Source organism: Branchiostoma lanceolatum, chromosome 15, assembly GCF_035083965.1.
Source record: "Branchiostoma lanceolatum isolate klBraLanc5 chromosome 15, klBraLanc5.hap2, whole genome shotgun sequence".
Taxonomy (NCBI): domain Eukaryota; kingdom Metazoa; phylum Chordata; class Leptocardii; order Amphioxiformes; family Branchiostomatidae; genus Branchiostoma; species Branchiostoma lanceolatum.
The window spans coordinates 9,449,738-9,477,095 of NC_089736.1; the positions used below are offsets into that span (position 1 = coordinate 9,449,738).

The following is a 27,358-nucleotide window of genomic DNA, read 5'->3' on the forward strand; positions in this document are numbered from 1 at the left end:
GGCCTGTAGGGGAACACAGCTGCACCGCACCTGGCTGAACGGACCGTACCATATGTACTTTCTACACAGGGGTGCATGAAGCCGTACATAATTCAATCAAATACTCCTTTTGTTAATTTTCAATCACTGCCCAATTACTACTCTTGTAATCACTGCCAACTTTGTCCAAAGCAAATTGAAACTGAATTTACTGAACTGAAGTTCAAATAAGGGATTATTTTGTATAATTGATACAAAAATGTTATATCATCTCAGCAGTAAATGGCAGGAGTTTCAGATTAGCAGTTAGATCCATAAGTGGCTACGTCTGTGAAATATTTGCATTTTTGTGCTTCTATTTTGCATTTCTATGTTATGACAGAGGTGGGCATTGACATTCAGATCATCATCACCTAAGTTATGTGTCTACAGTGATATTCACCACAAATGATGTTCAATTATTGATTGTATAATCTACATGCATATCTACAATGAAATTCACCCTTACCTGAGTATCTGTATCAAGCTATAGAAATTTTTGTGATACATTATATGTATCATATCATTCCAATGATATCCTAATCTGCATAACATACATCTAAAGGCCTTCACCTTAGTCTACATAAGTTGCTTGTGTTGTAACATGTCCATATGGCATTAAAAGTTATTTTGTTTAGCTCAGCAAAAACCAGGTTTTCCACCAACAGTTTGCATCACTGCATGGTACTTAATTATTAAGTACCATGCAGTGATGCAAACTGTTGGTGGAAAACCTAGTTTTGTTCAGAAATTATTTCTGAACAAAACTAGACTGTCTACTAGCAACAAGGACACAAAGAAGCACAACAGACATCAATGTTGATATAACATTAATAATTTATTGAAAATACAGCCATACTAACTGCAACACCAACACATGCTATGAAACACAGCTGGAGTGCATTTTTTCACAATACTTTTAACATAACAATGCTAATATAATAGTGAAGCTTCAGTGTTCTTCATACAATATATGTTAATCAACAAACTTGAAAATACAATTGGGGAAGGGGAAACATTGTTAACACTATTTACACATGTCCTCAATGTGAAATAAATACACAGAAAATTTTACATTATATAATCAGCTATGGGATGGGTGGATGGATGGATGGATGGATGGATGGATGGATGGATGAATGGATGGAAAGATGGATGGATGGAAAGATGGATGAATGGAAAAAATCAAAACTAAGGTGTTATTCTAACTTGTAGATTATGTGTCTTATAGGATGATACTTCTTCAAATAGACATGGATTCTATTTGAGCAAAGTCAGCAAAGTAGAATGCAACTTATAAGCATGTAATCCTTGTCTTGTAGGTAGCTGACAGGTCCCACAGCACACACAGGAACAGGGACAGGTCCTCCAGGAATATGGACAATTATTCTCCAAGGGGTCTTAGGTTTTGGTTGAGGGCTAGTAGTGGCCACGATTTCTTATGGCAGTAAGGAAGCAACCTTTAGAAACCGTGGCCACTACTAGCCCCCCAGTCGAAACCTCTGCTTGGAGAATAATGGACAATGAGGTAATCAATAAACAGGATAGCTGACAGGAGCCTGCTGACAGGTTCTTCAGGAATATGGAAGATACACAGGAACATGGACAGGTCCCACATGGTCAAGTGTACTGTATCAGCTTTGGATAACCTGGGGGGTAAAGAAAAACTCAGTCAGACCACAATATTCCCAGAACATGCATGTCATCAGTACACGATACATTTCACAATGTTCACAACATTTGTTAAAGTTCTAAAACATGCCTTGGGCTGGGGGCAAGAGCACATGGAATATCATCTTTGTAATATACTCACTACAGGCAAAAGAAAAGCACAGCCTTATTACAGTGACATTCAGTCAAAAATGAAGATAGAATTTTTCCACTGGATGTCAACCATGATGACCTCTCGCATTCTGATTGGATATAGACAAAAAAGCTGTCAAGTCCACTCATGTTCAGGTCTGCGTTACATGATTAAGCAGTGAGATACAATTACTCTGTTCAAACTGTCTTCTCTTTTAAATGTTTCAGTGTTGGTCTTTCCTTTGTTACTGTGTGACTAAGACGGTCATGCCTAGTGCCTCTTACAAGGCTGTACATCAGGTGGAAATATTGACTTTTTCATGCCTGGCAGACACTCTAAATAGTCTAATGTTCTCCTGTATTTTTAGGCCAAATTTCGGACTGAAAAGTGGTGTCATCAGGAGGATGCAGAGGGGTTTGGCACATCACTGATGCTGTATTTGCTATTTTGTTGTATTATTCTAATTGCCTTTATTAAGTCGTGAATACATGGTCTATTCTTAGTAAGACACATACAGTATAGTATGTTAATTGATGCTGTACAAGCCATGTAGATCAATGATCATTTTAGTGATTTGAATACAAACTTCCCCATTAATACCTTCACTATGCCAACTTTCATTCTTTTATGCTAATATTTAGTCAGAAGACAGAATTGTTTTGAACTCAGATTTGGCTCTCCATAGCAGGTAATCCCCCAACAAAAAGGGACACGCAAAAGCACTGTGACTTTGGGAGTAGACAGGTTACTTCATGGCTACAGATAGAAGGTTGATCATAATGTCAAACGAACAGGCAAAAAGACTGGAGCCGACGACAACTAAGACAAGATCTTCCACGCAGTCGTCTTTCTTGAGAGGAACAGCGTCAAGTTCACAGAAGAGCGGTACACGCAGCCAAGAACAGCAACTCTGGGACGCCATTTGCAACGACGACCTGAAAAAGGTTCACACGATTCTGTGTACTGCACAGAACCTCAACCTGAACAAACCGTACACTGTGATCACCATTGATAAAAACCAGGGGCGTGATACGTGCAGCACTACCTATCTCTTACAGGCATGTAAGGTGTGTAGGTCCTCGGAGATAGCGCGTGCTCTAATCCGAGCTGGCGCTAACGTCGACACGAGCGGAAATGTCCTAAAGAAGGTGCCGTACGGCAGCACGTGGGTACCCGACACGGTCGTCGGAAACGTTACCCCGCTCATTCTCGCGGTCATCATGAGGAGCGAAGACCTGGTGAGATGTTTGATACAACTCGGGGCCAACGTCAACTCAACCAATGAGGCGGGAGAGTGTCCTCTTCACTACGTCTTTACAGGGATGACGCAGAATCCCAGCCACGTGACCAGGAAGACTCCGATAGCAAGAAAAGATCGTAACGTAACTGACACAGTGTTTGCAGCCTTGGTGGAGAGCGGTGCTGACCTGAATGCGAGCAATAAGCAGGGTTTCACCGCGCTGCATGTGGCTGCAGAGCGAGGCTGTCTGGAGGAGGTACAGACGCTGGTGAAGGCAGGAGCAGACATTAATGTACAAACACCTGTGACAGGACTGACTCCTCTCAGCTTGGCTAAACATGCCAATAATGTAGCTGTGGTGAACTACTTAATACAGCATGCAGAGGGGAAGGCTAAGAGTGAAGTAAAGAACTGATGTGCTAAGATGTATTAGGTCGTGCTTAACAACAAGCATTAAGTGTCATGTACATTTGTATGTATTGTACTTCCAGTGTTTAGTCAACCTGTGCATCTTATTTTAGGGAAAGGAAGAAAGCTGGATGTTGATTGAATAGATGATTAGTCATAAAAGGAATTGAAATGTCTAGCATTACTTCATACAAATATTGTCAGCACAATACAGTGAAGGGTTTTTCATTAGAACCAATAATATTCTTTTGCAAATTGTTTTGAATTAAATATCTGCAAAAGTTATGGCTCTTTTTTTCTCTTCCTTTACTTCAGTCCTTATAGTTATTAAAATTAACATGAATTGATGCCCCTTTTCTTTTGGTACGCACATTCCCAATACTGTTACTGACATTGGTGGCACCAGTTGTAGGGAACTGTGGTCTAATTTCATGGCCATTCATACTCTCATGGTCTTTTTGTTCAAGGAGCTTTTGTTTGAGCTGTAACACAAACTGAACTGGGGCTAAAAAAAACAAGGCTACACATGGGGATTTTCCAATGACACTCTTTGCAAGGAAATACATTCCTCAACAAGTTCTAAAGGTACGAATCACCAATTCAGCACGGTGACTATGATAAAAGATTATGTTTTCTTTTGTGCATTATAGCTTACACATGTAGATGGCAACTTTGAATTTTCCAATTTCCAAAAATGTTCTAGAAATGCCTGAATACCCCTTTACACCCTCCCTGCAGAATCTGTAAGGTTAGACGTCATACCTTGAAGTTAAGAAAGGTGACATACATTCCTTCAAGATACGGTTGAAGGAGCCATTTTAGGCTACACTGGCTTTAGAAGGAAGTGTGCAGTATCAAGACAATCAAGGAGGAATAAGGATTCAGGAAGCCAACATTCAGTGAGTGTCAACGTGAGTCTCTGCAGACTTTAAAACATTGGCTGTCGCTAACTTTAATCCTGAAGGGGTCAACAGTATTCTGGATCAAGAAAGAAGAGGCAATGTAGACAACTAGACATTCCTAAAACCCAGTCTGACATACAGTAATCAAGCTACATGATGCAGAGAGGCAAGCAACTACATGTACAGCATACAGACGGAGGCGATACTGCTGCGTAATCAATGGAATGCAAATGAACATACATGTAACAGATACTTCTGAAGCAGACTAACACATTACATTGTATGGAATCGAAAATGGCCGCCATTGTTTCTCTACGTGAACAACTTTGGAATGCAGTATCGTGCAATGATCTACAAGAAGTTCAGAAACTTTTGTTCTCTGGAGGCAACATTGACCTGAATGAACCATACGGAGTAAATGTTCACAGGTCCTATCGTGAACGTTACAATCAAATTTTTACACGAACAGAAACTGAAAGTACTACATACCTGCTACATGCCTGCCTTGTTAGTTCGACAGTTCTTGTCAGTGCTTTGGTCAAGGCAGGGGCAAATGTCAATGATAGTGGTAACGTGATGGCAAAACAGTATATAGATAAAGGTACTGGACGACAGATCTATAGCAGACAGTACAATTCCACTCCTTTAATACTTGCCGTAATACAAAGGAATGTGGATCTTGTGAAAAAGTTGCTTTACCGCTGTGGGGCTGATGTCAATGCAAGGAATGATGAGGAGTTAGCTCCACTGCACTTAATTGTACATGCATCCAAATGGTATGGACTACATCTTCACTTGAGGAAGTATAAAAAAATCAACTGTTCAAGAACTGAATCTAAAGATTCTGAAGAAGGAGACTTGGGGAAAATTGCCAGCTTGCTATTAACAGCTGGGGCAGCAGTTGACCCAACAGACAAAGATGGACAAACTCCACTTTACCATGCTGCACTGACAAAGGATGTTGGAACAGCTCAGCTCTTACTTCAGCATCGTGCAAGAGTCGACATCCCAAATAAAGATGGCTTGACTCCTCTTCACATTTCTGCCACAAGTTGTCATGGTGAGATGTGTGAGATTTTGCTCTCTGGAGCCGATAGCTCAACTGTTGTGAACCTTGCAGCGGAAGATGGTGCCACTTCTCTTCATAAACTGATAGAGGCAATGGTTTGGTGTGAAAACAACGGCATAACAGTCTTAAAACTATTCATTGAAAAGGGGGCAGACTTGACGGCTCAGAAGTATGGTCTCACTCCTCTGCATCTAGCAGCACATGGCGGTCTTTTAAACACTGTCAAGGTCCTAGTAGAAGCAGGTGCAGACATCAATGCTGAGACCCCAAACACTGGTCTGACTCCTCTGGACATGGCTGAACATGAGAACATGCAAAATATTGTTGACTATCTGACAGCGAGGCAAGAAGGTGACACTTGTGAAAGGGAAAAGAACAAACGAGAAGAGTCAAGTGTTGAACAAGAGGAAGAAGAAGAGGAGACACAGCAGACAGACACACCTGTGGAAGAGATTCTTGGAGGAGCAGTGGGAGGGTTTGAACAGGTGGTGGTCATCAAGGAAGAAGGAAAATCTATTGAGGAGTGACAATTTTTTGTCCAACAGCGGCCTCAAGAAATCAATCAGATTCTGTATAATTCTTAACTTTATTAGTTAACATGTATCATGGAACAGGAGTCAAAAACAAACTGACAAGCTGGAAGATTAGTGTTAAGAGTGAGGAAATGTATTTAGTAGAAAGCAAAAAATACTGTCAAGCAATAACAGAATATTCCATCTTGCCTAAATACACTCTTTTGAATATGAACATAAGAAATACTGTCCTAATGAAAATAAGATGGAAATTTAAAAAAACAATCATTTAAAACAAGCTGCATAATAAGGTACAAAAAGTATGTTCAGATTGATGACTTTTGACTCCCTGTCTGGTACCAAAGTTTAACAGTCATGAATCTAGATTTCAAAATCTTGCACTGTGGTATATCAACCTTATGGTTACCAATTACTACAATCATGTAGCTATTAGATTTAATGGACCTGACTCCCTATTGCTATACATGCCGATCTCAATGTACATGCACCAAATGTGAATGTTTGTATTGCTGACAGCAGAAGTCAGTAGGATCAATGTTAAACTGTATACATAATACAACATCTCCACCTTGAGCAAACACTAGTAACACCTGTCGAAACTGTCCACTTCCCCACAGGTGAAAAACAAGGTTACACATGTGGCTTTCAGTACCGGTCTTTACAGTGAACATTAGCAAAAATCTTGACTTTTTCTATACAACTGGAGAGACATTACATAAACATATAGATTTATCAGCTGTATCAATGGCAAGTTGAAATTTCTATGTTTACAAATAGGTAAAATGGAAGTCTGAAATTCCCCTTGACACCCACCTCATAGATACTGCATAGACATGACGTCATGTTTAAGGTGGGCAGCCATTTCCTTGTGAAACTGGGGAGCTGTGAGAAAGTTGCTGGGACCTTTTAAGACACCCTGCACCTTGAGCGAACACTGTGCCGCCTGTTCAACGTCCAACCTATTGCTGCAGGTAAAAAGAAAACAACCACAGTTGTGTTTTCTTGTACATCCTAGCATTAAGATTATGTCAAATGTAACATGTATCTTCCAGGTGACTTTTTTTACCTACAAATTAAGATATAATTGTCATACTGCAATGAAACTTGGGGGTGCAGAAATGCTGCTGTGTGTACATGTACATGTTAGTAAGGTTCAAGTGTTGGAACACTGAGAGCAATCAGAAATAAGACACTGCTCAAGAGGTTTGTTTGTAGGGGTATGATATGTACATGACTTTGTGTAAGATTGTGAAATTTTAGTAACCTACACCAATAATCAAATGTTTTTGGGTGCGTGCTTGTGTCTGTCTGTCTGTCTGTGAACACAGTAACTTGAGAATGCCTGGATTGTCTTGATATTTCATGTAGGTATTGATGAGACCTCAGAATGATTAGATTTTGGGCCTCCTAGTGACTCCTTATAGTACTGCAGTGGAACTTCCGGTTTTGATATCCCGTGTTCTGGACAGGCCATGCTTGTGATTTTTGAGTCACTGTCAGTGGTAGATACATGTACACTTGTTTGAGTGAATTGGTATCGGTCTCCTCACTCTCTGTTTTCACCCCTTTCAGGAACGGTTGCCAACAGCACCACAATATCTGGCTGTCAGAAACTTTGCAAACATCAATATAATTGGCTTAAGTCGAATTTTCCAAGGAACAACTTCAGGATCTGGAACAACCATTGTCTGGATATAGAATCAAAAGGATACCAAGAGAGCTGCAAATTTATGTCCATAAGTTGCAAAGACCAGAAACGGGGCCTAGTATGCTTATTAATCCTACTTCTGACACAGAGGTCAAATAGAACATCTTTAGATTCAAAACTGTATCACACTAAAATAGCCTACTCAGACTCATACTGATAACACTGAGATCATCTTTGAAAATGGCATCTCAGTTATGGGATGCCATCTCTAGCAACAATCTCAAGGAAATCCACCAGATCCTCTCCACTAAACGCATTGACCTGAACAAGCCATACGTACATGATGTACATGAGACTAGGTATAGAAATAGGAGACCTTATGAAGTTACTTACAAAGTAAAAGGAACTTACTTACAAAAAGCCTGTGTTTCTGGTTCTCCTGTAGTTGCCTGTGCTCTGGTCAAAGCAGGTGCAAATGTCGATACATGTGATACATATAAGGGCAATTACTATGAGCACAATGCAACTGCCTTGATACTTGCAGTGATGCAGAAAAAAGTGGACCTCATTAAAAAGCTGCTTCACCGCTGTGGTGCCGATGTCAACGCAACCGATAATGAGGGGTTTTCTCCACTGCACTACGTAGCGCAGAGCCACAAGGATTATGGAAGTCCCTTCAAACATACAGCAACCGAATCAACTGAAGTACATGAAGAGATTGCTCACTTACTGCTAGCAGCTGGGGCAACCGTGGACTTGCAGGACAAAAAGGGTCAGACCCCCCTTCAAGTTGCTGCCATCGGAAAGGATGTAGTTATAGCCCAAATATTACTTCAGCATCATGCAAGTGTCCACATTTCAGATAGTGAAGGGATGACTCCTCTTCACTTTGCAGCCAAGGCAAATGATGTCGACACAGCCAAGATATTACTTCAGCATGGAGCAAAAGTTGACATTCAGAATAGTGAGGGAATGACTCCTCTTCACTTGACTGCCAATGTAGACAGGTACTTCTCTCAGACGTACACAGGTGATCTTGTCACAGCTAAAATACTACTTCAGCATGGTGCAAGAGTTGACATACGGAATCATAAGGGCTTGACTCCCCTTCACATTTCTATCCATAAATATCACAATGAGATGTGCAAGATTCTGATACAGGACGCCGGAGCCAATAGCTCAACTGTCGTGAATCTCGCAGAAAATGATGGCACCACTCCCCTATATGCTGTGATAAAAGAACTGGTACAACCTGTAACTAGGATCCGTAATCTTGATGAAACTGTTGTTAGATTACTCATCGAAAAAGGTGCCGACTTGGAAGTGAAAAAGGACCATCTCACCCCTCTGCACCTGGCAGCAGACGGCGGCCTGTTCAATGTCGTCAAACTCCTAGTAGAAGCAGGTGCAGACATCCATGCTGAGACCCCAAACACTGGTCTGACTCCTCTGGACATGGCTGAACATGGAAAGAAACAAGACATCATTGACTACCTGACTGCAAGGCAAGAAAGCTACAGAGAAAAGAACAAGAGGGAAGAACCGAGTGAGGAGCAAGATGAAGAAGATGATGATGATGATGATGAGTCGCTGTGAGAATTCAGAGATTCTTGGAGGTTAGGAACAGTGGGAGGGTTTGAACAGGTGGTGGTCATTAAGGAAGAAGGAAAATCTGTGGAGGAGTGACAAGTTGTGTCTAACCTCAAGAAATCAATCAGATTTTGTATAATTCTCAGTCTTATTAGTTTTAGTACATGCATCATGGAACAGGAGTCAAAAACAAACTGACTATCTGGAAGATAAGTGTTAAGAGTGAGGAAAACTGTTAAGTAGAGAGCAAAAAATTCTGTCAAGCAATAACAGAATATTCTATCTTGCCTAAAATATACTCTTTTGAATGTATAAATAAGAAACAATTTTCGAATGAAAATCAAATAGAATTTGTAAAAATCATTCAAAGCAAGCTGCATAAAAAGGTACCAAAACCAATATCAAATTGATGAATTTTGTGACTAGAAAAATGTAAATATACAATGTTTCATGGACCGTAATTATAAGGCAGAAAATTAACAATCATTAGCTTGATGTGCCTCTCCCTGCTGTCATACAGGCCACTGTCTCCATGGCACACAGCAATGTTTATATTGCTAACAGCAGAAGTCAGTAGGGTATACTGTACAGAATACAACATCTCCACCATGAGTAAACACTAGTAACACCTGTCGAACCTGTCCAACCACTTCCCCAAAGGTGAAAAACAAGGTTATACATGTGGCTTTCAGTACCAGTCTTTACAGTGAACACAAGCGAAAATCTTGACCTTTTGTCAACATACAAATGGTCTGAGACATTGTTGTATACATATGTTAGTTATCTATCACAAATTGTATCAATGGCAAGTTCAAATTTCTTTGTTTATAAATGGGTAAAACGGAAGTCTGAAATTCCCCTTGACACCCACCTCATAGAAACTGCATACTAGATATGACGTCATGTTACAAGGTTGGCAGCCATTTCCTTGTGAAACTGGGGACGTGAGAAAGTTGCTGGGACCTTTCAGACACCCAGAGCCAGTGAGAGGGGTCCAGGAAAAGACTTCTATCAAGAAGTTGTTCCCTGGAACACAAGAACTCAGGGTGCGGATCGATGTGGTGGCATTTCTCTAACAAGCAACCCAGTCTATATGGATTTTACTGAGATTAGCACATCCAAAGGTGGAGATTTTTGCCATTGAACTCCATACAGATTGATATTTAGAGGTAGGCAATTTGTCATTGATAGTACATGTACATCTCGCTTAGTACCTGAGTTTGATTACACTCTGTTGTAAAGTTGAGCATTTTCAACAATTTCCACCATGTCTGGTGCTGATCTTCAAAAGGCTATTTGTCAGAATGATTTGAAGAAAATACAAGAAATCCTATGTACAGGCAATGTTAACTTGAACTCTCCGTACCTGTATCTATTACTACGTGTATATGCATGTGCTAAGAGTACCCCAGTGGTTGTTGGTGCCCTTGTAAAGGCAGGAGCTAATGTTAATGCTAAGTTTTATCTTATTGAAAACTTGCAATCACCCCTTAACGATGAATTAAGCTCCTTGAAAACAGTTACCCCTTTGATACTTGGAGTTGTGGATAGGAAATTGGAAATAGTCAAGAAACTTGTACAAGACTGTGGTGCTGATGTTAATGTAACAAATGAGGCCGGCAAAGCGCCTCTTCACTGTATTGCTACAAATACTGTAGACAAACGTTCAGCTTCTAAAACTCAGGTGAAACAAAAAATTGCTGAGATACTGTTGAAGGCAGGAGCAGAAGTAAACATTCAGGACAAAAAGGGGCAAACACCTCTTCACTGTGCTGCTATGGCGAAGGATCTAGCCTCAGCACAGATACTTCTGGAAAATGGTGCAAGAGTTGACATCGGGAAAGACGATGGGGATACTCCACTTCACATTGCTGTGCGTGAAGTTGACACACAGCTTTGCCATCATCTCATACAACAAGAAAGTGGCAAGACAGCTGTCAATCAAAAAGCACATGATGGGGCTACTCCATTACATCTCGCAATTGAAGCATCAGTACGAAGATGTGCTCGTCAGGATAGAATGGCTGTTGTACAACTCTTAATTGATAACGGTGCAGACTTGACCAGTCAAAAGCATGGTTTAACCCCTCTACACCTAGCAGCAGAAGCTGGATTCATAGACGTTGTCAAAATGCTGGTAGAGGCTGGGGCAGACATTCATGCAGAGGCACTAAAGACTGGTCTGACTCCTCTCGACATGGCCATACACACAAACAAGCAAGACATTGTTGACTACTTGGTCGCAAGGGCTGAAAGTGACACTGCGCAGGGAGGCAGACCCAAGAGGGATTCACCAAGTAAGGAGGAAGAAGAAGACAGTGCAGCATCCCAGCAGACAGACACACCTGTGGAAGTCATGTTGGAAGAAGAAGGAGCAGTGGGAGGGTTTGAACAGGTGTTGGTTATCAAGGACGAGGGCTGTACTGAGAAGGAATGACAACAAATATCACACCCAGTAGCAGCACTTGACAACTTAAGCTTGAGTAGAAGACCAAAAATGATATCTAATGCAGTCTCCTGAATATTTCAGATAAGAAAAAGATGAACATCAAGCTTGTACTTATGCATAGAAAAAGTAAAAGACAAAATGATGTACATGTAGCTACAATGTAGAAGGGTCATGATCATATATGAACCTGCTATTGTGAAATCTGTAATGTATCAACAATTGTATAGAATTGTATGACATTAGTTCAAAGCAAAGTAATATTACATTATTATAAAGGAGGTTCAGTATGATAAAGACAATTCTGATTGATTTAACATGACAATGTTTAAATAGCATTTTTGTGGTACATGTGTGTATAAGTATAAGTCTTGGCTGTGTGCACATGTAGTAGCAACATTACCTTGTTAGTTGGTTCAAGTTACTCTGTATACAGGATAACAAAAAAGGGTTGTAACTGGATAATCGTGATTTGTGTCAGTGTTTCTGAGAGAGAGAAAGTGTGTGTGTGTGTGTGTGTGTGTGTGTGTGTGTGTGTGTGTGTGTGTGTGTGTGTGTGTGTGTGTGTGTGTGTGTGTGTGTATGTGTGCGTTGTTACAATGTAGTTGTTGGGGGGTGGTGTAGGGGGCACTGGATCTATCATTTCCAGTAAATTACCGGAAGGAAATCCACTGACAGCTTAATCCTTTATGGACATTGCAAGTTCATAAATCCTTGTCAACTGAGTAAGGGATACTACATTTCACTCTTTAATCATAATTCTATTGATACAAGGGCACTTCAATTATTGATTTCATTCATAATGTTTGCTGCACATACCGTAAATCAATTAAGTTCACAGGGACTCAATTTGGGGCAGGAAGGATAAGGACTGTTTTAAGTTTGCGTTGATACAACCGTAGTGATACTCTGTAAGCCAGTGTGGCATCTTGAGTCTCTACTCCGGCCCCCAGGCTCTTTTACTCTCAATGCTTTGTAACTGTCAGGGCTTAGACTTTAACTATACATACTTCGTGGCCAGTTTGCCACTATTTAGTGGCTTAGAGTAACAATTACAACGTGAAAGAGCTTGGGGTCCGGTAAACTGACAGAGGCCACACAGTAATCAGACTTCCAGTGCACTGCTACATGTATGTACTAAATTATGCAATATAAAACACTGAGCATCAATTCGCAGTGTGCTGCGTTTGTTTTCAGAAGTCTGATCACCCTCAAATAACGCGAAGTTCAACACAAAACCAAGGAGATTTAAATCAAATAAAACCAATGCGAAAATTTCACAATTTACAGTATCTACGATCCAAGCCTGAGGTGGCACTAGTACATCTATAAAGTAAAGCTATCCAATGTCATGGTCCTTTCAATAAACAAAACGCTATTGTTAATGGCTGCTGTTCTGTCGGTAATGTCCACCTGCATTTAGGGGTGAAAACAAGGCTATACATGGGGGCACTAGGATCAATCCATAAAGATTTATGCCTCCTTCATTTGTAACCCAGATAAAATGAATTCAACTTCTTCTTTGAAAACTCTGAGATAAAGAAAGTATCAGCATCCAGGAAAAGGAAAGATGTGAAGATGACATTAATAAGAAACTGAATTAAGAAAAGCCCTACAATTATTGGCCATGTATAAAAACAAGTTCAAGGTGAAAACTTTGATTGTCAAGTTAAAATGTTCCTTGAATTTTCCTCACCCAAGAAATTGAACGATTAATATACAGTACATACAGTGTTGAATTTTTTCTTACAAATGCACATTGCATATATTTCTGATTTTGATTTTTGCTAATGAGTCAAAGAGAAGCTGTAATACCCTTTGATACCCTCCATATAGAAACTGCAACATGACCTTACCCCTTTCCAAAGTAACATAATACTCTTCAAAAACCTTGTTGGAGGAGCCATTTTCCTTGTAAAACTGGGGCCATAGGAAGCTTGCCAGGACCTGCTGTGACACTGGACGTACAGAGGAAAGACAATACATCAGAAACTGTCGGATGAACAGACCCTGGAACATCTGAGGAGCAACTCAGTGCCTGCGTGGGACAACTTGAATCAAAGAACAGCACTGGATATTCAAGAAACTGGTTCCAGTGGATCCAAAGGGGGACATTACTGAAACAGGACTGCTTGCTGTAAGAGAATTACTACATGTTGTATGTCCAAATCTATTCAACTTACAACTTCGGATTTCTATTGCTTCTAAGAACGATTTCTAAGCATAAGTTAGCAAACAGTTGGTATTGAGTGAGCATCACAGTTTTTATAATGTCAAATGTGCTGGAAAAGCTGAAACATGCCATTTCTACAAATGATCTACAGAAAATACAACAAATCCTTTGTACCACCAATGTCAACTTGAACAGTAAAGCCCGAGGCTACAATCCTTTACTACAAGCCTGTGTTAAGGGGTCCCCGGTGGTTGCTGGTGCCCTTGTAAAGGCAGGTGCAGATGTTAATGTAAGGGTACAGATTCAAACGTATTATGCAAGAGAACAAAATGGACTAACCACGAGGGAGATACTCCAGCAGGCATTACATGCATTATGGGGCACCGAAACAGTCACCCCTCTGATACTTGGAGTTGTGGATAGAAACTTGGCAATAGTCAAGAAACTTGTACAAGACTGTGGTGCTGATGTTAACGTAACAAATGAGGCCGGCAAAGCACCTTTGCACTGTATCCCAACAAATTATGTAGACAAACCTTCATCGTCTAAAATTCAAGTGAAACAAGAAATTGCTGACCTACTGTTGAAGGCAGGAGCAGATGTAAACGTTCAGGACAAAAAGGGTCAAACACCACTTCACTGTGCTGCGACAGCAAAGGATCTGGACTACACAAGAAGGCTCCTTGAGTATGGTGCAAGAGTAGACCTTGCGAACAACGAGGGATTCACTGCACTTCACATTGCTGCAAAACAAGCTGATACGCAGCTGCTTGAACTTCTGATACAACAAGAAGGCATCCAGGCACTCGTCAATCAGAAAGCTCATGATGATGCTACTCCTCTACATATTGCAATTACAGCAAAGGCAAAGGCTCAGTACCAAGTGGCTGATGATGTGAATTGGATTGCTGTTGTAAGATTGCTTATTGATAACGGTGCAGACTTGACCAGCCAAAAGCATGGTTTAACCCCCCTACACTTAGCGGCAGAAGCTGGCTACCTTGACATTGTACAAATGCTGGTAGAGGCAGGGGCAAACATTCGTGCAGAGGCCTCTTTTACATGTCTAACTCCAATTGACATGGCTGTACACACACAGAAGCAAGAAATTGTTGACTATTTGGTTGCAAGGGCAGAAATTGACGCAGTGCATGGAGGAAGACCCAAAAGGGATTTGCCGAGTGTGGAGGAAGCAGAAGACAATGCAGCATCCCAGCAGGAAGAAACACTTGTGGAAGACATCTCTGAAGAAGGAGGAGCAGTGGGAGGGTTTGAAAAGTTGGTCATCAAGGATGAAGATGGTAATGAGAAGAAATGAAACAAAAATGAAATAAAAAAAACTGGAATGCACATCGCACCCAATAGTAGCATCTAAGCATAATTTCTTGTAGAATACCCAACCTTTTAGAAAAGTGTCAATAATAATTTATTATAGGTACATCTACATTAGAAGACATGGTGAAATATAATATGTATTTTCTGTGTTGTAGAGTCTGGTGAATAGTGTAATAGACAATGAAAAGATGGAAAAGCTCAATAAGAATCAGTGTGCTTCAAAGAAAACAAGTCAAATACAAAATGATTGTACTGTGTTGTGAAATATGTAAACATGTACATGCATGTATACTATTAGATTTGTCAGTAAGTACTTACTAAATGTAGTTCAGAGCAGACTTAAATCACATGTAAAAGTCCAGAGATTCAGTGTGGTATGTATGATTTGCAGTTTCCTAAGATACTATCCCAAGTTTGTTAGAGTTGAGTGACATACATGTATTACTAATTGACCATGTTGTAAGACATATTGGTGGTATAGTTGATTTGATTTTGATAGGTGGTATAGTTATGGTGGTCATTAGAGAAGTGTAGTTCAATGTGACTTTCACTAACATTAAGGATGCTGTGTTTCAACTAATATTTGTTGGTTTGTTTGATATGCTACAGAATAGATAAAGAAGTCTGAAATGGATATATGTGATGATTGAAAGCAGTTGAAAGTAGAGAAGAATTACACAGCAGCAAAGTTTCTACCGATATCACAGTAGACTGAATTGACCCAAAATGACCCAAAATATTATTTCATTTTGCACAACTGCATCAATATTTTGAGGCAAATTGGCCCCTTTCACATACAACCTACTATATTTTGATTGCATGATTTTACAACAGTACAAAATCTGATAAGTTGAGCGGTTTCATATACATTTCAATAGACTTACAATTAACAGAAAGTAGTCAAATTCTTCATCTAATTAGGAAGTCATTATTGTAGCTTCAAAGTTAAGTCTCCTGTGTGTTGTTTTGTTTTGCAATGTCCAATATTCTGCATTGAAAGGACAGCTGTTGTGATATAATCTAGCTTGAGAGGGAATGACTTGCTAATAGCTTTTTGATTGGTTGGGAGGGGAAGTCATTTCCCTCTACCCCGCCCACCCCATTACTACAGGACTTACCAACTTCACTAGGGAGGGGAAGTCATTTCCCACCACCCCGCCCACTCCATTACTACAGGACTTACCAACTTCACAAGGGAGGGGAAGTCATTTCCCACCACCCCGCCCACTCCATTACTACAGGACTTACCAACTTCACAAGGGAGGGGAGGTCATTTCCCACCACCCCGCCCACCCCATTACTACAGGACTTACCAACTTCACAAGGGAGGGGAAGTCATTTCTCACCACCCCGCCCACTCCATTACTACAGGACTGACCAACTTCACATTACCCCATGCCCCCAACCCATTACTACAGGACTTACCAGGACTTGGTTTCCTGAGATCTCAACTAATCTGGCAAAACAAACACAGCTTGAACTGTTTTTACTACAAGATATATAGGAGAGAAGAAAAAATTAATCTTTTCAAAAAATCTTCATCCAAGAATCCAGACCTTGTCCAGACGAAGTGTTTTTCACACCTTTAATCTAATTCATGTAGTATAGGTGGCATTGTGGCTTTGTTGTCCACACTGGAGTATCATAGATTAAGCTAATAAGATCCTAACTAAAGGTTTGATGAATGTCAAAACTTAGTTTGTATGGCATATCTGGTGACACACCAGGTTTGTACTGAACAGTACAAGCTGCATATCCCGAACATATCCATTTTATCCACTCACACTGTGAAGGACCCCTACTCTTTTAGATACGTGAGAACTTTGCATCTTTATGTATTTGTTTAGGTATTTGTTTATTGCCTCCATGAAACTGGGAGGTATAGTTTGGAGCCTGTTTGTCTGTGTGTGCGTGCATATCTTAAGAACCTCTGGATGGATTGCAATATTTGGTCTGTTGGTAGGTGTTGTGAACATCAAGGTCAAGGTCGATCCTGGTGGCCGACCTTGTTACTGCAGCAGAACTTACGGTTTTTGTATCTTAACTCCTGGACATGATGTGGTCTTGCTTAATTTCAGTAATTACAATATCTAGTGTGTGTTCCCGTGCACACACACACCCTGGACCTCTGGGAAGGCTAACAGGGCTATCTAGGTTCAATTAAAGTCATTTAGTTCATTCATCCATCCATCCATCCATCCATCCATCCATCCATCCATCCATTCATTCATTCATTCATCATTCATTCATTCATTCATTCATCCATCCATTCATTCATTGATTCATTCATTCAGTCACTCATTCGTTCATTCATCCCAGGCCTATAATCTATAACATATCTTCTCTTGTTAGTTTAACTGACTTTACATGTAAGTTGTGGTCTCAATGGATGGGGTAAATTTTCTTTACACAGTGACTAATATACAGTTGAAAAAACAACAAGAACATCAACACGATTCCGATATTTTGTACTTTATTAGCCACAAACATAACCTTAGAATCACAGCAGTACACAATCAAATGGCCATGAGAATGGAAGCCTTGAAGTTGAAGGCTTGAACAGTCACTCATTTTTCGCATTTGGGCAATGGGACAGTATTCCATAGTTAGGAGGGACACCATGAATGATAATAGCAGTAGGAAGTAGTAAAGTTTTGACTCTTAGAATTGATGAGAAATGCCAGTCATATAGCCAGTTGTAAATGAATTGAAGACTTGTTTAAACATGATCTATCTTTTAGCAATGCCTGTGGGGCCTAGGCATTTTGTCATTTGCATTTTGTGTTGATATATTAATTTGTGTTGCTAGTCCAAAACATTTTCAACACTTTTTTTACAAAAAGGGTAGGGAGATCACTTTCTGAAACCTTTTCATTTGGTGTTGAGGCTATATGGAAATAAGGTTATACATTTCTATAATTTCTTTTCTGTCAATAAATTGCATTTTGTGATGATGTTGTTGGCAATTTTGCCCCAACAAAATATAATATTTCGATATGTATCACAGGCCATATGAAAAATGCAGTGGGATCTGGAATTGAGCAAGATTCTACATAGTACACTTGTTTTGCCAAAAAGTACATTTGCTAGTTTTCTTCAAGAAACTACAATCATTGAATCCCATTCCTGTGATAAAACTTTCTCTTACGCTTAACGTCATTAGACAACAAGTGTCTTCAGTAAGAGACCAATCCCACATCCATCCATATTTCCTGGGTGCAAGATAAACAATGTTTCCTGGGCTGGGTAGGGGGTTTGTTGTACAGAGTTCAGTTTTTTTCCTAACATTCACTTAAGCCACAAGTTTTTACTTCACAAAACTACCATCATTGAATCCCATTCCTGTAATAAAACTTTCTCTTACGCTTAACGTCATTAGACAACAAGTGTCTTCAGTAAGAGACCAATCCAACATCCATCCGTATTTCCTGGGTGCAAGATAAACAATTAATGTCTATTTTTATTTCACAGCCCATGACAGCAACACTTCCCATAACTTATGATTTGTTTTCTTAAACGCAGCAGCTGCAAGCCAAGCATTGTGCCTGAAAACTTTGTTGGTTGTAAATATAAGACAGTCAGATGTAGTACAGATTCGTCAGTATCTTAGATGATTAAGGGGCAAGGGACTTGAAATTTGAATGAGATTTACTTGAACATCTAGTGTTAAGAGCTTGCTCTCTGTGACCAAAAGTCCTCGGTAGCACTGGTGCAGGGGTAAGAATTTACAACTTTTCAATTTTGTTTCCTCGACATGCAGTAAAATGTGGGGGATTAACTTTCAGCATGCTAAGGTAGCCATTTGGCACCAAGTTTGCATTGGATATGGCGTTAGGCAGCAGGGAGATGGTTAAATGAGGGCCATGTTGGTACAACTGTATCTGACGACCTGAGGTGACCTGTGATTATACCTAAATGCTCTGGCGATGATGACTTGCCTTCTTTGTGGACTCATCCTTCTTTAACTTGGATACATTCATGCCTAGAGTTTTGGACCTGTGAACTTGGCCTTTGCCTTCACTCTTGCACGTTGCCAATACGTCACCTTGAGAAACTGAGGCCTGTTGACATGTTTGGGTGACTTTGTTTTCTGAGGGTTCAGATTTAAATGCAGCCTGATTCTCTGTGTTAAGCTGATGTCTACCGGGCTGGGTAGGGGGTCTATTGTACAGAGCCATTGTCTGCATTCTGAACTTTGCAGCTCTCATTGTTTTGCTATAGTTAGAAATCAAACCCATGTATCGGGGGACACTACTACTGCCTGATACAGGCATTCTCTGTGATCTGATGTTAGTCTGACGGCCGCGTGCAGGTATCTGGTAATTCTGTGGGTCTCTCCAGACTTGAGGGGCTGTACTGTAGGATGGATGTTTGCCACCCTGCCTAGCTGATGAAGGAAGGGCCACCTCAGCTGTAGTGGTGTTAAATCTTACAGACTGAGAGTAGTCCTTGTCCTCTTGGGGTACACGGAGTGTCAGAGGGTATGATAGGCGTCTCCTGTTATATCTGTAGTTACCAATTAAACCCATATATCTGTGGAGACTGTTGCCTGATACAGGAATTCTGTGTGATCTGATGTTAGTCTGACGGCCGCGTGCAGGTATGTGGTAATTCTGTGGGTCTCTCCAGACTTGAGGGGCTGTACTGTAGGATGGATGTTTGCCACCCTGCCTAGCTGATGAAGAAAGGACCACCTCAGCTGAAGCAGCGTTGAATCTTACAGAGTAGTCCTCATAGTCTTGAGGCACACGGAGTGTCAGAGGGTATGATAGGCGTCTCCTGTTACCAATTAAACCCATATATTGGTGTGATCTGATGTTTGTACTACGGCCGCGTGCAGGTATCTGGTAATTCTGTGGGTCTCTCCAGACTTGAGGGGCTGTACTGTAGGATGGATGTTTACCACCCTGCCTACATGTAGCTGATGAAGGAAGGGCCACCTCAGCTGTAGTGGTGTTAAATCTTACAGACTGAGAGTAGTCCTTTTCATCTTTGGGCACCCTAAGTCTCAGAGGGTATGTATTGTAGCGGTTGTAGTACTCATCTGGGATTTGCCAGTAAGGATGCTGTGCCCCTGGTCTTGTGTTGTAGTAGTTGTAGTACTCGTCTGGGATTTGCCAGTAAGGATGTTGTGCCCCTGGTCTTGTGTTGTAGTAGTTGAAGTACTCGTCAGGAATCTGACTATAATCATTATCAGTCTGTGACGTCGTCAAAGTCGCAACGTTTTGCTGGTCATAGTACTCGTCAGGAATTTCACAGTACTGGAGCTCATCACCTGAAGATGAAGGCCCCTGTGATGCACCGACAGCCTGTGTGGCTTGGTCGCCCTGTGAACAACAGCGCTGTCTTCTGATAACATACGCCACAAACAGTGCTACCAGTACTACACCTACTACAGATACCATTATGATGATCGCTACAAGTGGGGACTTCTCTTTCGCAGTTCCATTTGTACTGGGATTTGTCTGATTCAGGGTTAGCGTTGTCTTGATGTTATTAGGCTCTCTTGTGGTCAGAGTCATCCCCTCTCTCGTACACACGGTGCCATCAGGAGTGCTGGACAAGGGCATGGTAAAGACATGTCGGTAGGTCTTCTCCCAAGTGTTGACGAAAAAAGTTACATTCGTCATTTCTTCATGACCTAAGGTACTAACATTATTACTGTGTCCATCTGATAGAACTATAGCAACAATCTGGGGATTGCAGGACTTGTCTACACCCATGGGAACAATCTGCAGAGTAGTATGTTCCTGCAACGCTACCTTTACAGTGGAGACATCTTCCCAAGCATGTTTGCACAAGTAGGCGATGTCTTCCGCAGGTTTGTCTGATTCAGTGTTAACTGATATGATAATCAAAGGCAGGCTGTACTTCGTTTGATTTGTTGCTCCTAGCATTAGAGAATTACAATGGCCTCTTAAGTTTGTTTCCACTTTGGCTTGAGCTGCCTGTGTGCGGGTGTCATGTTGCATCTGGACATGATAGAACTGCCTCAGTCGGGGAACTGCTGTGATACAGAAAAGCACTTTGTTGACCCTTACTGCAATGCGTTGACCATTATATCGATAAAGACGATAGTCCAGTTGCCAGTTCATTACCAAATGAACAGAACCATCGAGAGTAAGGAACCTATTTCCACTCAGTGAAATTTCTACTAGTTTGTGTAGCCCCTCTACAGTTTCCCTTGACAAACACGTCAACATATTTCTGCTCAAGTCTAGTTTTGTCAGACTTGACAGAGACTTAAATGCTTGTGGAGGAATGATTTTGATAGAATTTGACTTCAAGGAAAGTGAGCCTAACCATTTCAGATTGTGAAACCAAGATGACTGGATACTTTGCAAAGAGTTACTGTCGAGTAACAACTCGTTCAGGTGGGTGAGCTTTTGGAAGCATTTCGAATCCATATCACTTATGTGATTGTGTGACAATGACAGGGTCCAGAACAAACGGGGACTCTTCAAACCCTCAAACCAGGATCGCTTGACATAAGTCAAGTTGTTGAACTGAAGCTCCAATGACTGCAACTGAGGAAACTTAGCCATGATACCCTGTTCCAAATCTGTGATTCCACAATGAAGGAGAGCAAGCTCAAGTACTTCTGACTGCTGGGGTGGTCGTAGTTTCTGAACTGACAGGATCCCAAACGAGAACCCCCGAACGGCTACACGGCGGTCGTTAGGAAGGCATGATGCGGTTGGTTGGGAGGTGTTATTCAAATCTAGTACAGGCTGTAGCTGCGCGCTGCATAATATACAGGTACCATCCCGAGAGTGGGGCCCAGTATATGGTTTACCATTGGGGAAACAGGATGACCAGGGTTTTGTGTTCTTGCACCCAGGAAAACATGTCGGGTCTAAACTTGCACAACTCACAAGGATGGTGAAAACAACTACCAACTGCTGAACTACGTTTAACATGCTATAACAACTATATAACAGCTAAGTTATGACGTATAAACGGTCTGTGCCGCTGTCTGCTGCAGGGTTGTTATCCCCTAGTCAGGAGGGCAAACAACCTGCCGGCTGGATCACCTGAAAAATTAAACAATAAAGCTTTTGTTATTGTTTTTCACCAAATGTATTGACTTAAATGTATTGACTTAAATACCAAATGTATTGACTTAAATTAAAACATGTATACTTTGCAGAAAGCTCTGGTTTTGTAATATATAGGAGCTTATATTATAACCAGCCTTTTACAAGTGAACTGTGTTTTTAGTGTTACTCAAAAATCTATCACCAATGAAATAAAATCCACAATACACCACAGCAATATATGGAGTCAACATGCAACTAGAAAATATTATCAACTTGGATAGTTTAGTTTAGGCCACACTGACTTCTACAGATGACAATCTCGGGACACCCCAAAACAAATGCCAGCATGCTTAAAAAAGGACCATAAAAACAATTTGTCTAATTTTCAAATCTAAGTGAGAGCAAACGTTGCATCAAACATAAATAACATAACAAAAAGAAGTCGTTTTTTCTTGTTATTTCAAAATCATAGGAGGTATTTTTTAGTTTTATTTCAAAAATAATGGAGTTGTAAATGGCACAGGAAATGCCAGAGACTAGGGTTGATATCTTGCATGAAACATTAAGTAAATACTGTATTTTGCTGCTAATACACAGAGCACAGGATACAGTGACTCTATTAAACTATTCCTGATCATATACTCATAACAAAATTCTACCATATCTGGATAATGTATATGCAAATGTTCAATGGCATGTTTTTCATAACAGTTGTTGCAACTATCCTTTTTATCATATGTATCAACTTTGCCTTTAAAATGGTGTACAATCCTGTATTGTAGCTTAGTTTCCTTAGTAATCTGAACATTGTAAGAATCTATCAAATATCATCTTCAACAATATCTAACAGAATTGTTCAAAATCACTTGAACAATACTGTTCTGTCGACTTCAAGGTAGGAACTGTTTTTAACAAGAATATCATATATTTTTTGCCACTCCAAGGTTTAACTGGTTTCAACTAACATGAATATTTAGGACTGGAACAGCGACTGAGTCCTCCCTAATTCACACGAATAGCAACTGCTTCTAAACTTTGCTCACACACACTGCTGCTCTTTTTCAAAATTTGAAGACACTAAATATCCATGATATCAATAAATTACAAATTAGTACCTTCACATTTAACTTCATTTCCAACAAACTCCCCAATAAACTTGATGACTTCCTAAAATGTAATTCACTTGTACACAACTATTAATAGTATTATACCAGGCAAAGATTCATCTCCATACGCCTGTCTTCCGCATATCATTTATAGCACAGTCCTTTGTAGAATACGGATGTGTCACAATATGGAGCAGTCTTCGGACAAGTCTTAGAGGTATATCATTTGTTTTTGTTAGGTTATTCAATTAAAATTTTGTTTGGGACCAGCTATCATTTTTCCATCTCTCGGGTACACAACAGGACTCAAAATACCCACATACAACATGCAATTTGCATGCTATTTTCAATATTCACATGTAAAAATATTCTTAACATGCAATTTTACATGTGTAAAAATAACTCTCCACAACTCTCCCAAGGCTTGCAGTTTGCTATTTCTCTCATCTCCAGAATAATCATATCAGCACATTTATTTTTTATCACCTCAAAATCCTTTGTTACATCCTTCCTCATAGTATTTAGGAACACACAATTTTTTGTAAGTATGAGCTTTGGACGTAAAGTTAGCGTTAGATGTAGAAGAAGTTGGGCCAAATGTGCATTATGTATTTTTTATCACCTCAAAATCCTTTGTTACATCCTTCCTCATAGTATTTAGGAACACACAATTTTTTGTAAGTATGAGCTTTGGACGTAAAGTTAATGCTATATGGTTTAAGAGCTTTTGTGGTATATAATTTTGCATGTAGATGTTTCAAACTGCATGTAAAATGCTTGTCAACGTACGTGCAATTTTGCATGTAACAGACAAAAAGTATGTCCGAAATCGAGCATTGAACATTCAGCCTTTCAGGTATAACATACAATCAAAGTCCTCAGGGGCACTGGTGCATACATCTGACAAGAGTTACTATAAAGGGGAAAATGTTTGCAGTGGTTATATTTTTGCGACTCTTGTGATACTGTAAATGCAGAGATGTTTGCGGTGGTTTTAGGTTCACGGTTTCGCGGCGACCGTTTCCCCGCGAACTTAAAACCATCGCAAACTTTTTTTTTCCAATACTCTAGCAGTATGTGACTATAGCGCTGACGCAAACTTAAAACCACCGCAAACACTCCATTTTTGCCTAAGCGCGAAATAAAAACCACGCAAACTTAAATGCATTTACAGTAACCTCTTCACTGCAAACCTTAAAACTACCACGTTTTAACCTTGAACCATTTTCTCCCTACCGCGAAATCAAATCACCGTGAACATTTCCCCTTTTACAGTATGCTGGTTTGGTTCAGAGGATAAGAGAAACATGGCATGACTGGGAGAAATTATTTACTGACCGATTTTCATATTTATTACTCTGTTTAGTCCCTCTCTACTTAAGAACTTTCTTTGGGTGAGGATGCATTCTAAACCTAAAGTAAAACAAGTTAGGAAACATGAGTTTTGCTCTATCATATTCCCATTGTATATAAACGATAGATTAAACTCAACATGGTTATCTATTCATAACCTTATAGTACCCAGGTTAAATCATTAGTGTCCGCTTGTTTGTTTGTATGTATATAGTTGTAGAAGACCTTATGAAAGTTGCTGTATTTTTGTTGTGTACTTATAAGATTTTACATCTTCAAAGCAATTGCACATGGTAAAATGCAGACTGAGGTTTATCTTTGCCTGTCCGATGGGAATATGATTTCTCTGTAAGAAAAAAAAAAAAACATTTGATGTGCAAGCGGATGGCTCGTTCCTATTGAAATGTGCAAAATTCTGTTGCCAGTTTCAACGATTGATATGAAGCAAAAATAGCAGCACCAAATGAATGCTTTCTTCATTTTCTCACAAATCATTTAACAGAGGTAGAAATACTTTCTTTCAGTGTTCTGAAAATATTTTCTGCTAATACACATGCCTCCATACTACAACTTTCTCAACTTAATAATGCCTACTTATTTATGTAATATCTAGCTTTGCAACATTGCAGCTGTAATTCTTTATCTTTATTCTTTAGCAAAGTTTGAAACAGGAATAACATACATGTGTGTGAAAAATATTCAAATTAATAGCAAAAATTGCAACAGCAAAAGCGTATCTATTCAATATCAATCAATCGAATCAAATATTCATTTCATAATTGCATTAAAGTGCATTAAAATCAAAAACAAATTCAACAGCCTGCCTGATAAGGAGGACAAGTGCTTTATATCCTTGCGAGAAATACGTAAAATACATGTTTGAAATACGTGAGAAAAAAAATTGTCGGTGCGAGGCAGAGTGCGAGGCAGTCGGAACGCACCGAAACGCCGCCAGCTTGCGCGGCGCTGTGGGTTTCAGTTTATTTACAGCTAAGTCTACATGTATATAGCTGCCTAAATTGAGAACCATTGAATCCTGAGCCTGATTTATTTTATTCTGCAAAATTGCTGGTTGTTTAATTTTTCCTCTGCAATCTTGAAAATCTTTGGGTATTTCGAACGCTGTTTAATGATATCAAATCTATGTTTTATGAAAAATGCACCACAACATATTGTTTGATGGCTTGGAAGAAATTACAGTCACATGTGTGATTCCATCGCCTAGAAAACAGCTGTCGCTTGCATGAAAAGACATGGAGAATCCAAATAGCAGGTGAAGACTTTACAATTCAATCCCTGAATGATTGTTTGTCAGGTGAAGCCAGCTAGCCAGGCCCTCTGACAGATCAAATCAGATTGCTCCCTTAACTGATCTTGCTGAAGGCTGTGTAAGGTGGTTTATGCCCGTTGCCAAATTCAGTAATGTTACCGTCTGAGTAAGATGGTCCTGACATTTTGATTAGCCACATGTAAGACAAGAAATTGACGTTTTTGTTTGACAGTTTTTCTAAAGAAACAAAAAAAGATAGTTTACTGTCACCTTGCTTAACAAAATGTTTTACAGTGTTACCTAATAATAAGTTACCATTGTTTGATGCTTTCTATGTACTTGACATGGTGTAAGAAAGCTGCACAGTTTCTAAATGTCCTTATATATATATAACCTCCTCTTTTACCTAATATATAAACGATGTAGCCAAAAATGATGAATCCTTTCAAAGAAAAAAGCATAGTGTTGTAACATGCGTTACCAGTTAACGAATGTAACAATGCATTGAGGAAGAAATAAGCTGTCATTTTTTGGGGATCATCAATGGAGGCATTTTTCTAAAAAAATCAGGTAGGTGTACCTGAAAAATAAGGTCATCTATTTCTCGAACCTGAAATCACCATTTCGCACATTTAACTGGAACGAGTCGTATGTTGAATACAAAAAAATGTAGGCCAGCTAAACTCTGGCGTGCCACGGTCTATCAAAGTATCGTACGGAGTGAGAGGGGTTCTTACCGGCTACGGGGGCCGCCCTTCCTGTCCACCACGGCCTTGTGCGGCAGGGGGGCTGCCTCTAAACAGGAACAGCGTGGAAAATGGCCAGCAGTCTCTGGAAATGACATCATACAAAAATTACTTTGTGCCATCAGCTAATCCATGTCTAAGATAAAAAGACTGGCTAAATTTGTTAACCTTAAGTTGAAACTTTCGAAATTGTATTTGTATGACTAAAGATATATACTAAATGCTAAGTCGACAAACTGATGAATATCTTAATAATACGACAACAGTGCAGAAGAGAGCATTTGTTTTACTTTGTTTGTAATGATAAGATTATGTAACCCATACATGTAGTTCCCATCATGTCCCATGGAAAGACTTACCGGTGGATCAGGCGGCGGCGGTTGTTTGTCCTCATTGCTGCATCTTCTGTTTGCCGGACAATAAAAATGAAAGTTGTGGTCTCTGCACTTTCCCGTTCCTGGTCTGGTCTTCAAAACACGGACCACTCCTATTCAACACTCAGTCTGTAGCCATGGCAACGCTGCACACGTCAATCATGTGGTGTGCTATGTCACGGATGCGGTAGCCGAAAGTTGAAACCTTGAAAGGAAATTCTTTGCAACCTTAGCAGCCGCACACGAAGTGGTTTGTGAAATTAGACGGCTCAGTATCCACTTTGCTGACCACTGGTTATTCAT

General features: G+C 40.1%; 4 protein-coding genes and 1 long non-coding RNA gene across 9 annotated transcripts in view; 3 read left to right on the top strand and 2 right to left on the bottom strand.

The window, feature by feature from the left end:
- Window positions 1–835: 835 nt before the first annotated feature.
- LOC136420605 (DNA primase small subunit-like) overlaps window positions 836–27,358 on the bottom strand; it is a 67,582-nt gene continuing 41,059 nt past the window's right edge. The window contains exons 12-13 of one of the 5 annotated variants that reach the window (XR_010753265.1): window positions 6,788–9,081; window positions 836–1,667 (exon numbers count right to left, since the gene is read on the bottom strand). Coding sequence is in view for 4 of the 5 variants with exons in the window: in XM_066407633.1 (XP_066263730.1) it covers window positions 8,753–9,081 (329 nt within the window). In the remaining variant the exon portion in view is untranslated. Of the gene's footprint in view, window positions 1,668–5,643; window positions 5,739–6,254; window positions 9,082–27,358 lie in introns of those variants that run through there. The other 4 variants (XM_066407635.1, XM_066407634.1, XM_066407637.1 and 1 more) reach the window with 4 other exon arrangements.
- On the top strand, window positions 2,571–3,700 carry LOC136420640 (ankyrin repeat, SAM and basic leucine zipper domain-containing protein 1-like). Its single transcript, XM_066407694.1, has one exon. It carries the CDS (start codon window positions 2,575–2,577, stop codon window positions 3,475–3,477), a length of 903 nt encoding a protein of 300 aa, XP_066263791.1. The 5' UTR covers window positions 2,571–2,574; the 3' UTR covers window positions 3,478–3,700.
- LOC136420970 (ankyrin-1-like) lies at window positions 9,181–11,681 on the top strand. The gene is made up of 2 exons (XM_066408111.1): window positions 9,181–9,238; window positions 10,652–11,681. The coding sequence occupies exons 1-2, from the start codon at window positions 9,181–9,183 to the stop codon at window positions 11,647–11,649; spliced, it is 1,056 nt and encodes a 351-aa protein (XP_066264208.1). The 3' UTR covers window positions 11,650–11,681.
- LOC136420971 (ankyrin-1-like) lies at window positions 13,929–15,800 on the top strand. Its single transcript, XM_066408112.1, has 2 exons — window positions 13,929–14,340; window positions 14,389–15,800. Exons 1-2 carry the CDS (start codon window positions 13,929–13,931, stop codon window positions 15,147–15,149), a joined length of 1,173 nt encoding a protein of 390 aa, XP_066264209.1. The 3' UTR covers window positions 15,150–15,800.
- LOC136420661 (uncharacterized) lies at window positions 17,623–26,767 on the bottom strand. Its single transcript, XR_010753280.1, has 2 exons — window positions 26,673–26,767; window positions 17,623–22,200 (listed from the first exon to the last, which is right to left on the bottom strand). It is a non-coding gene; the product is annotated as an uncharacterized lncRNA (long non-coding RNA).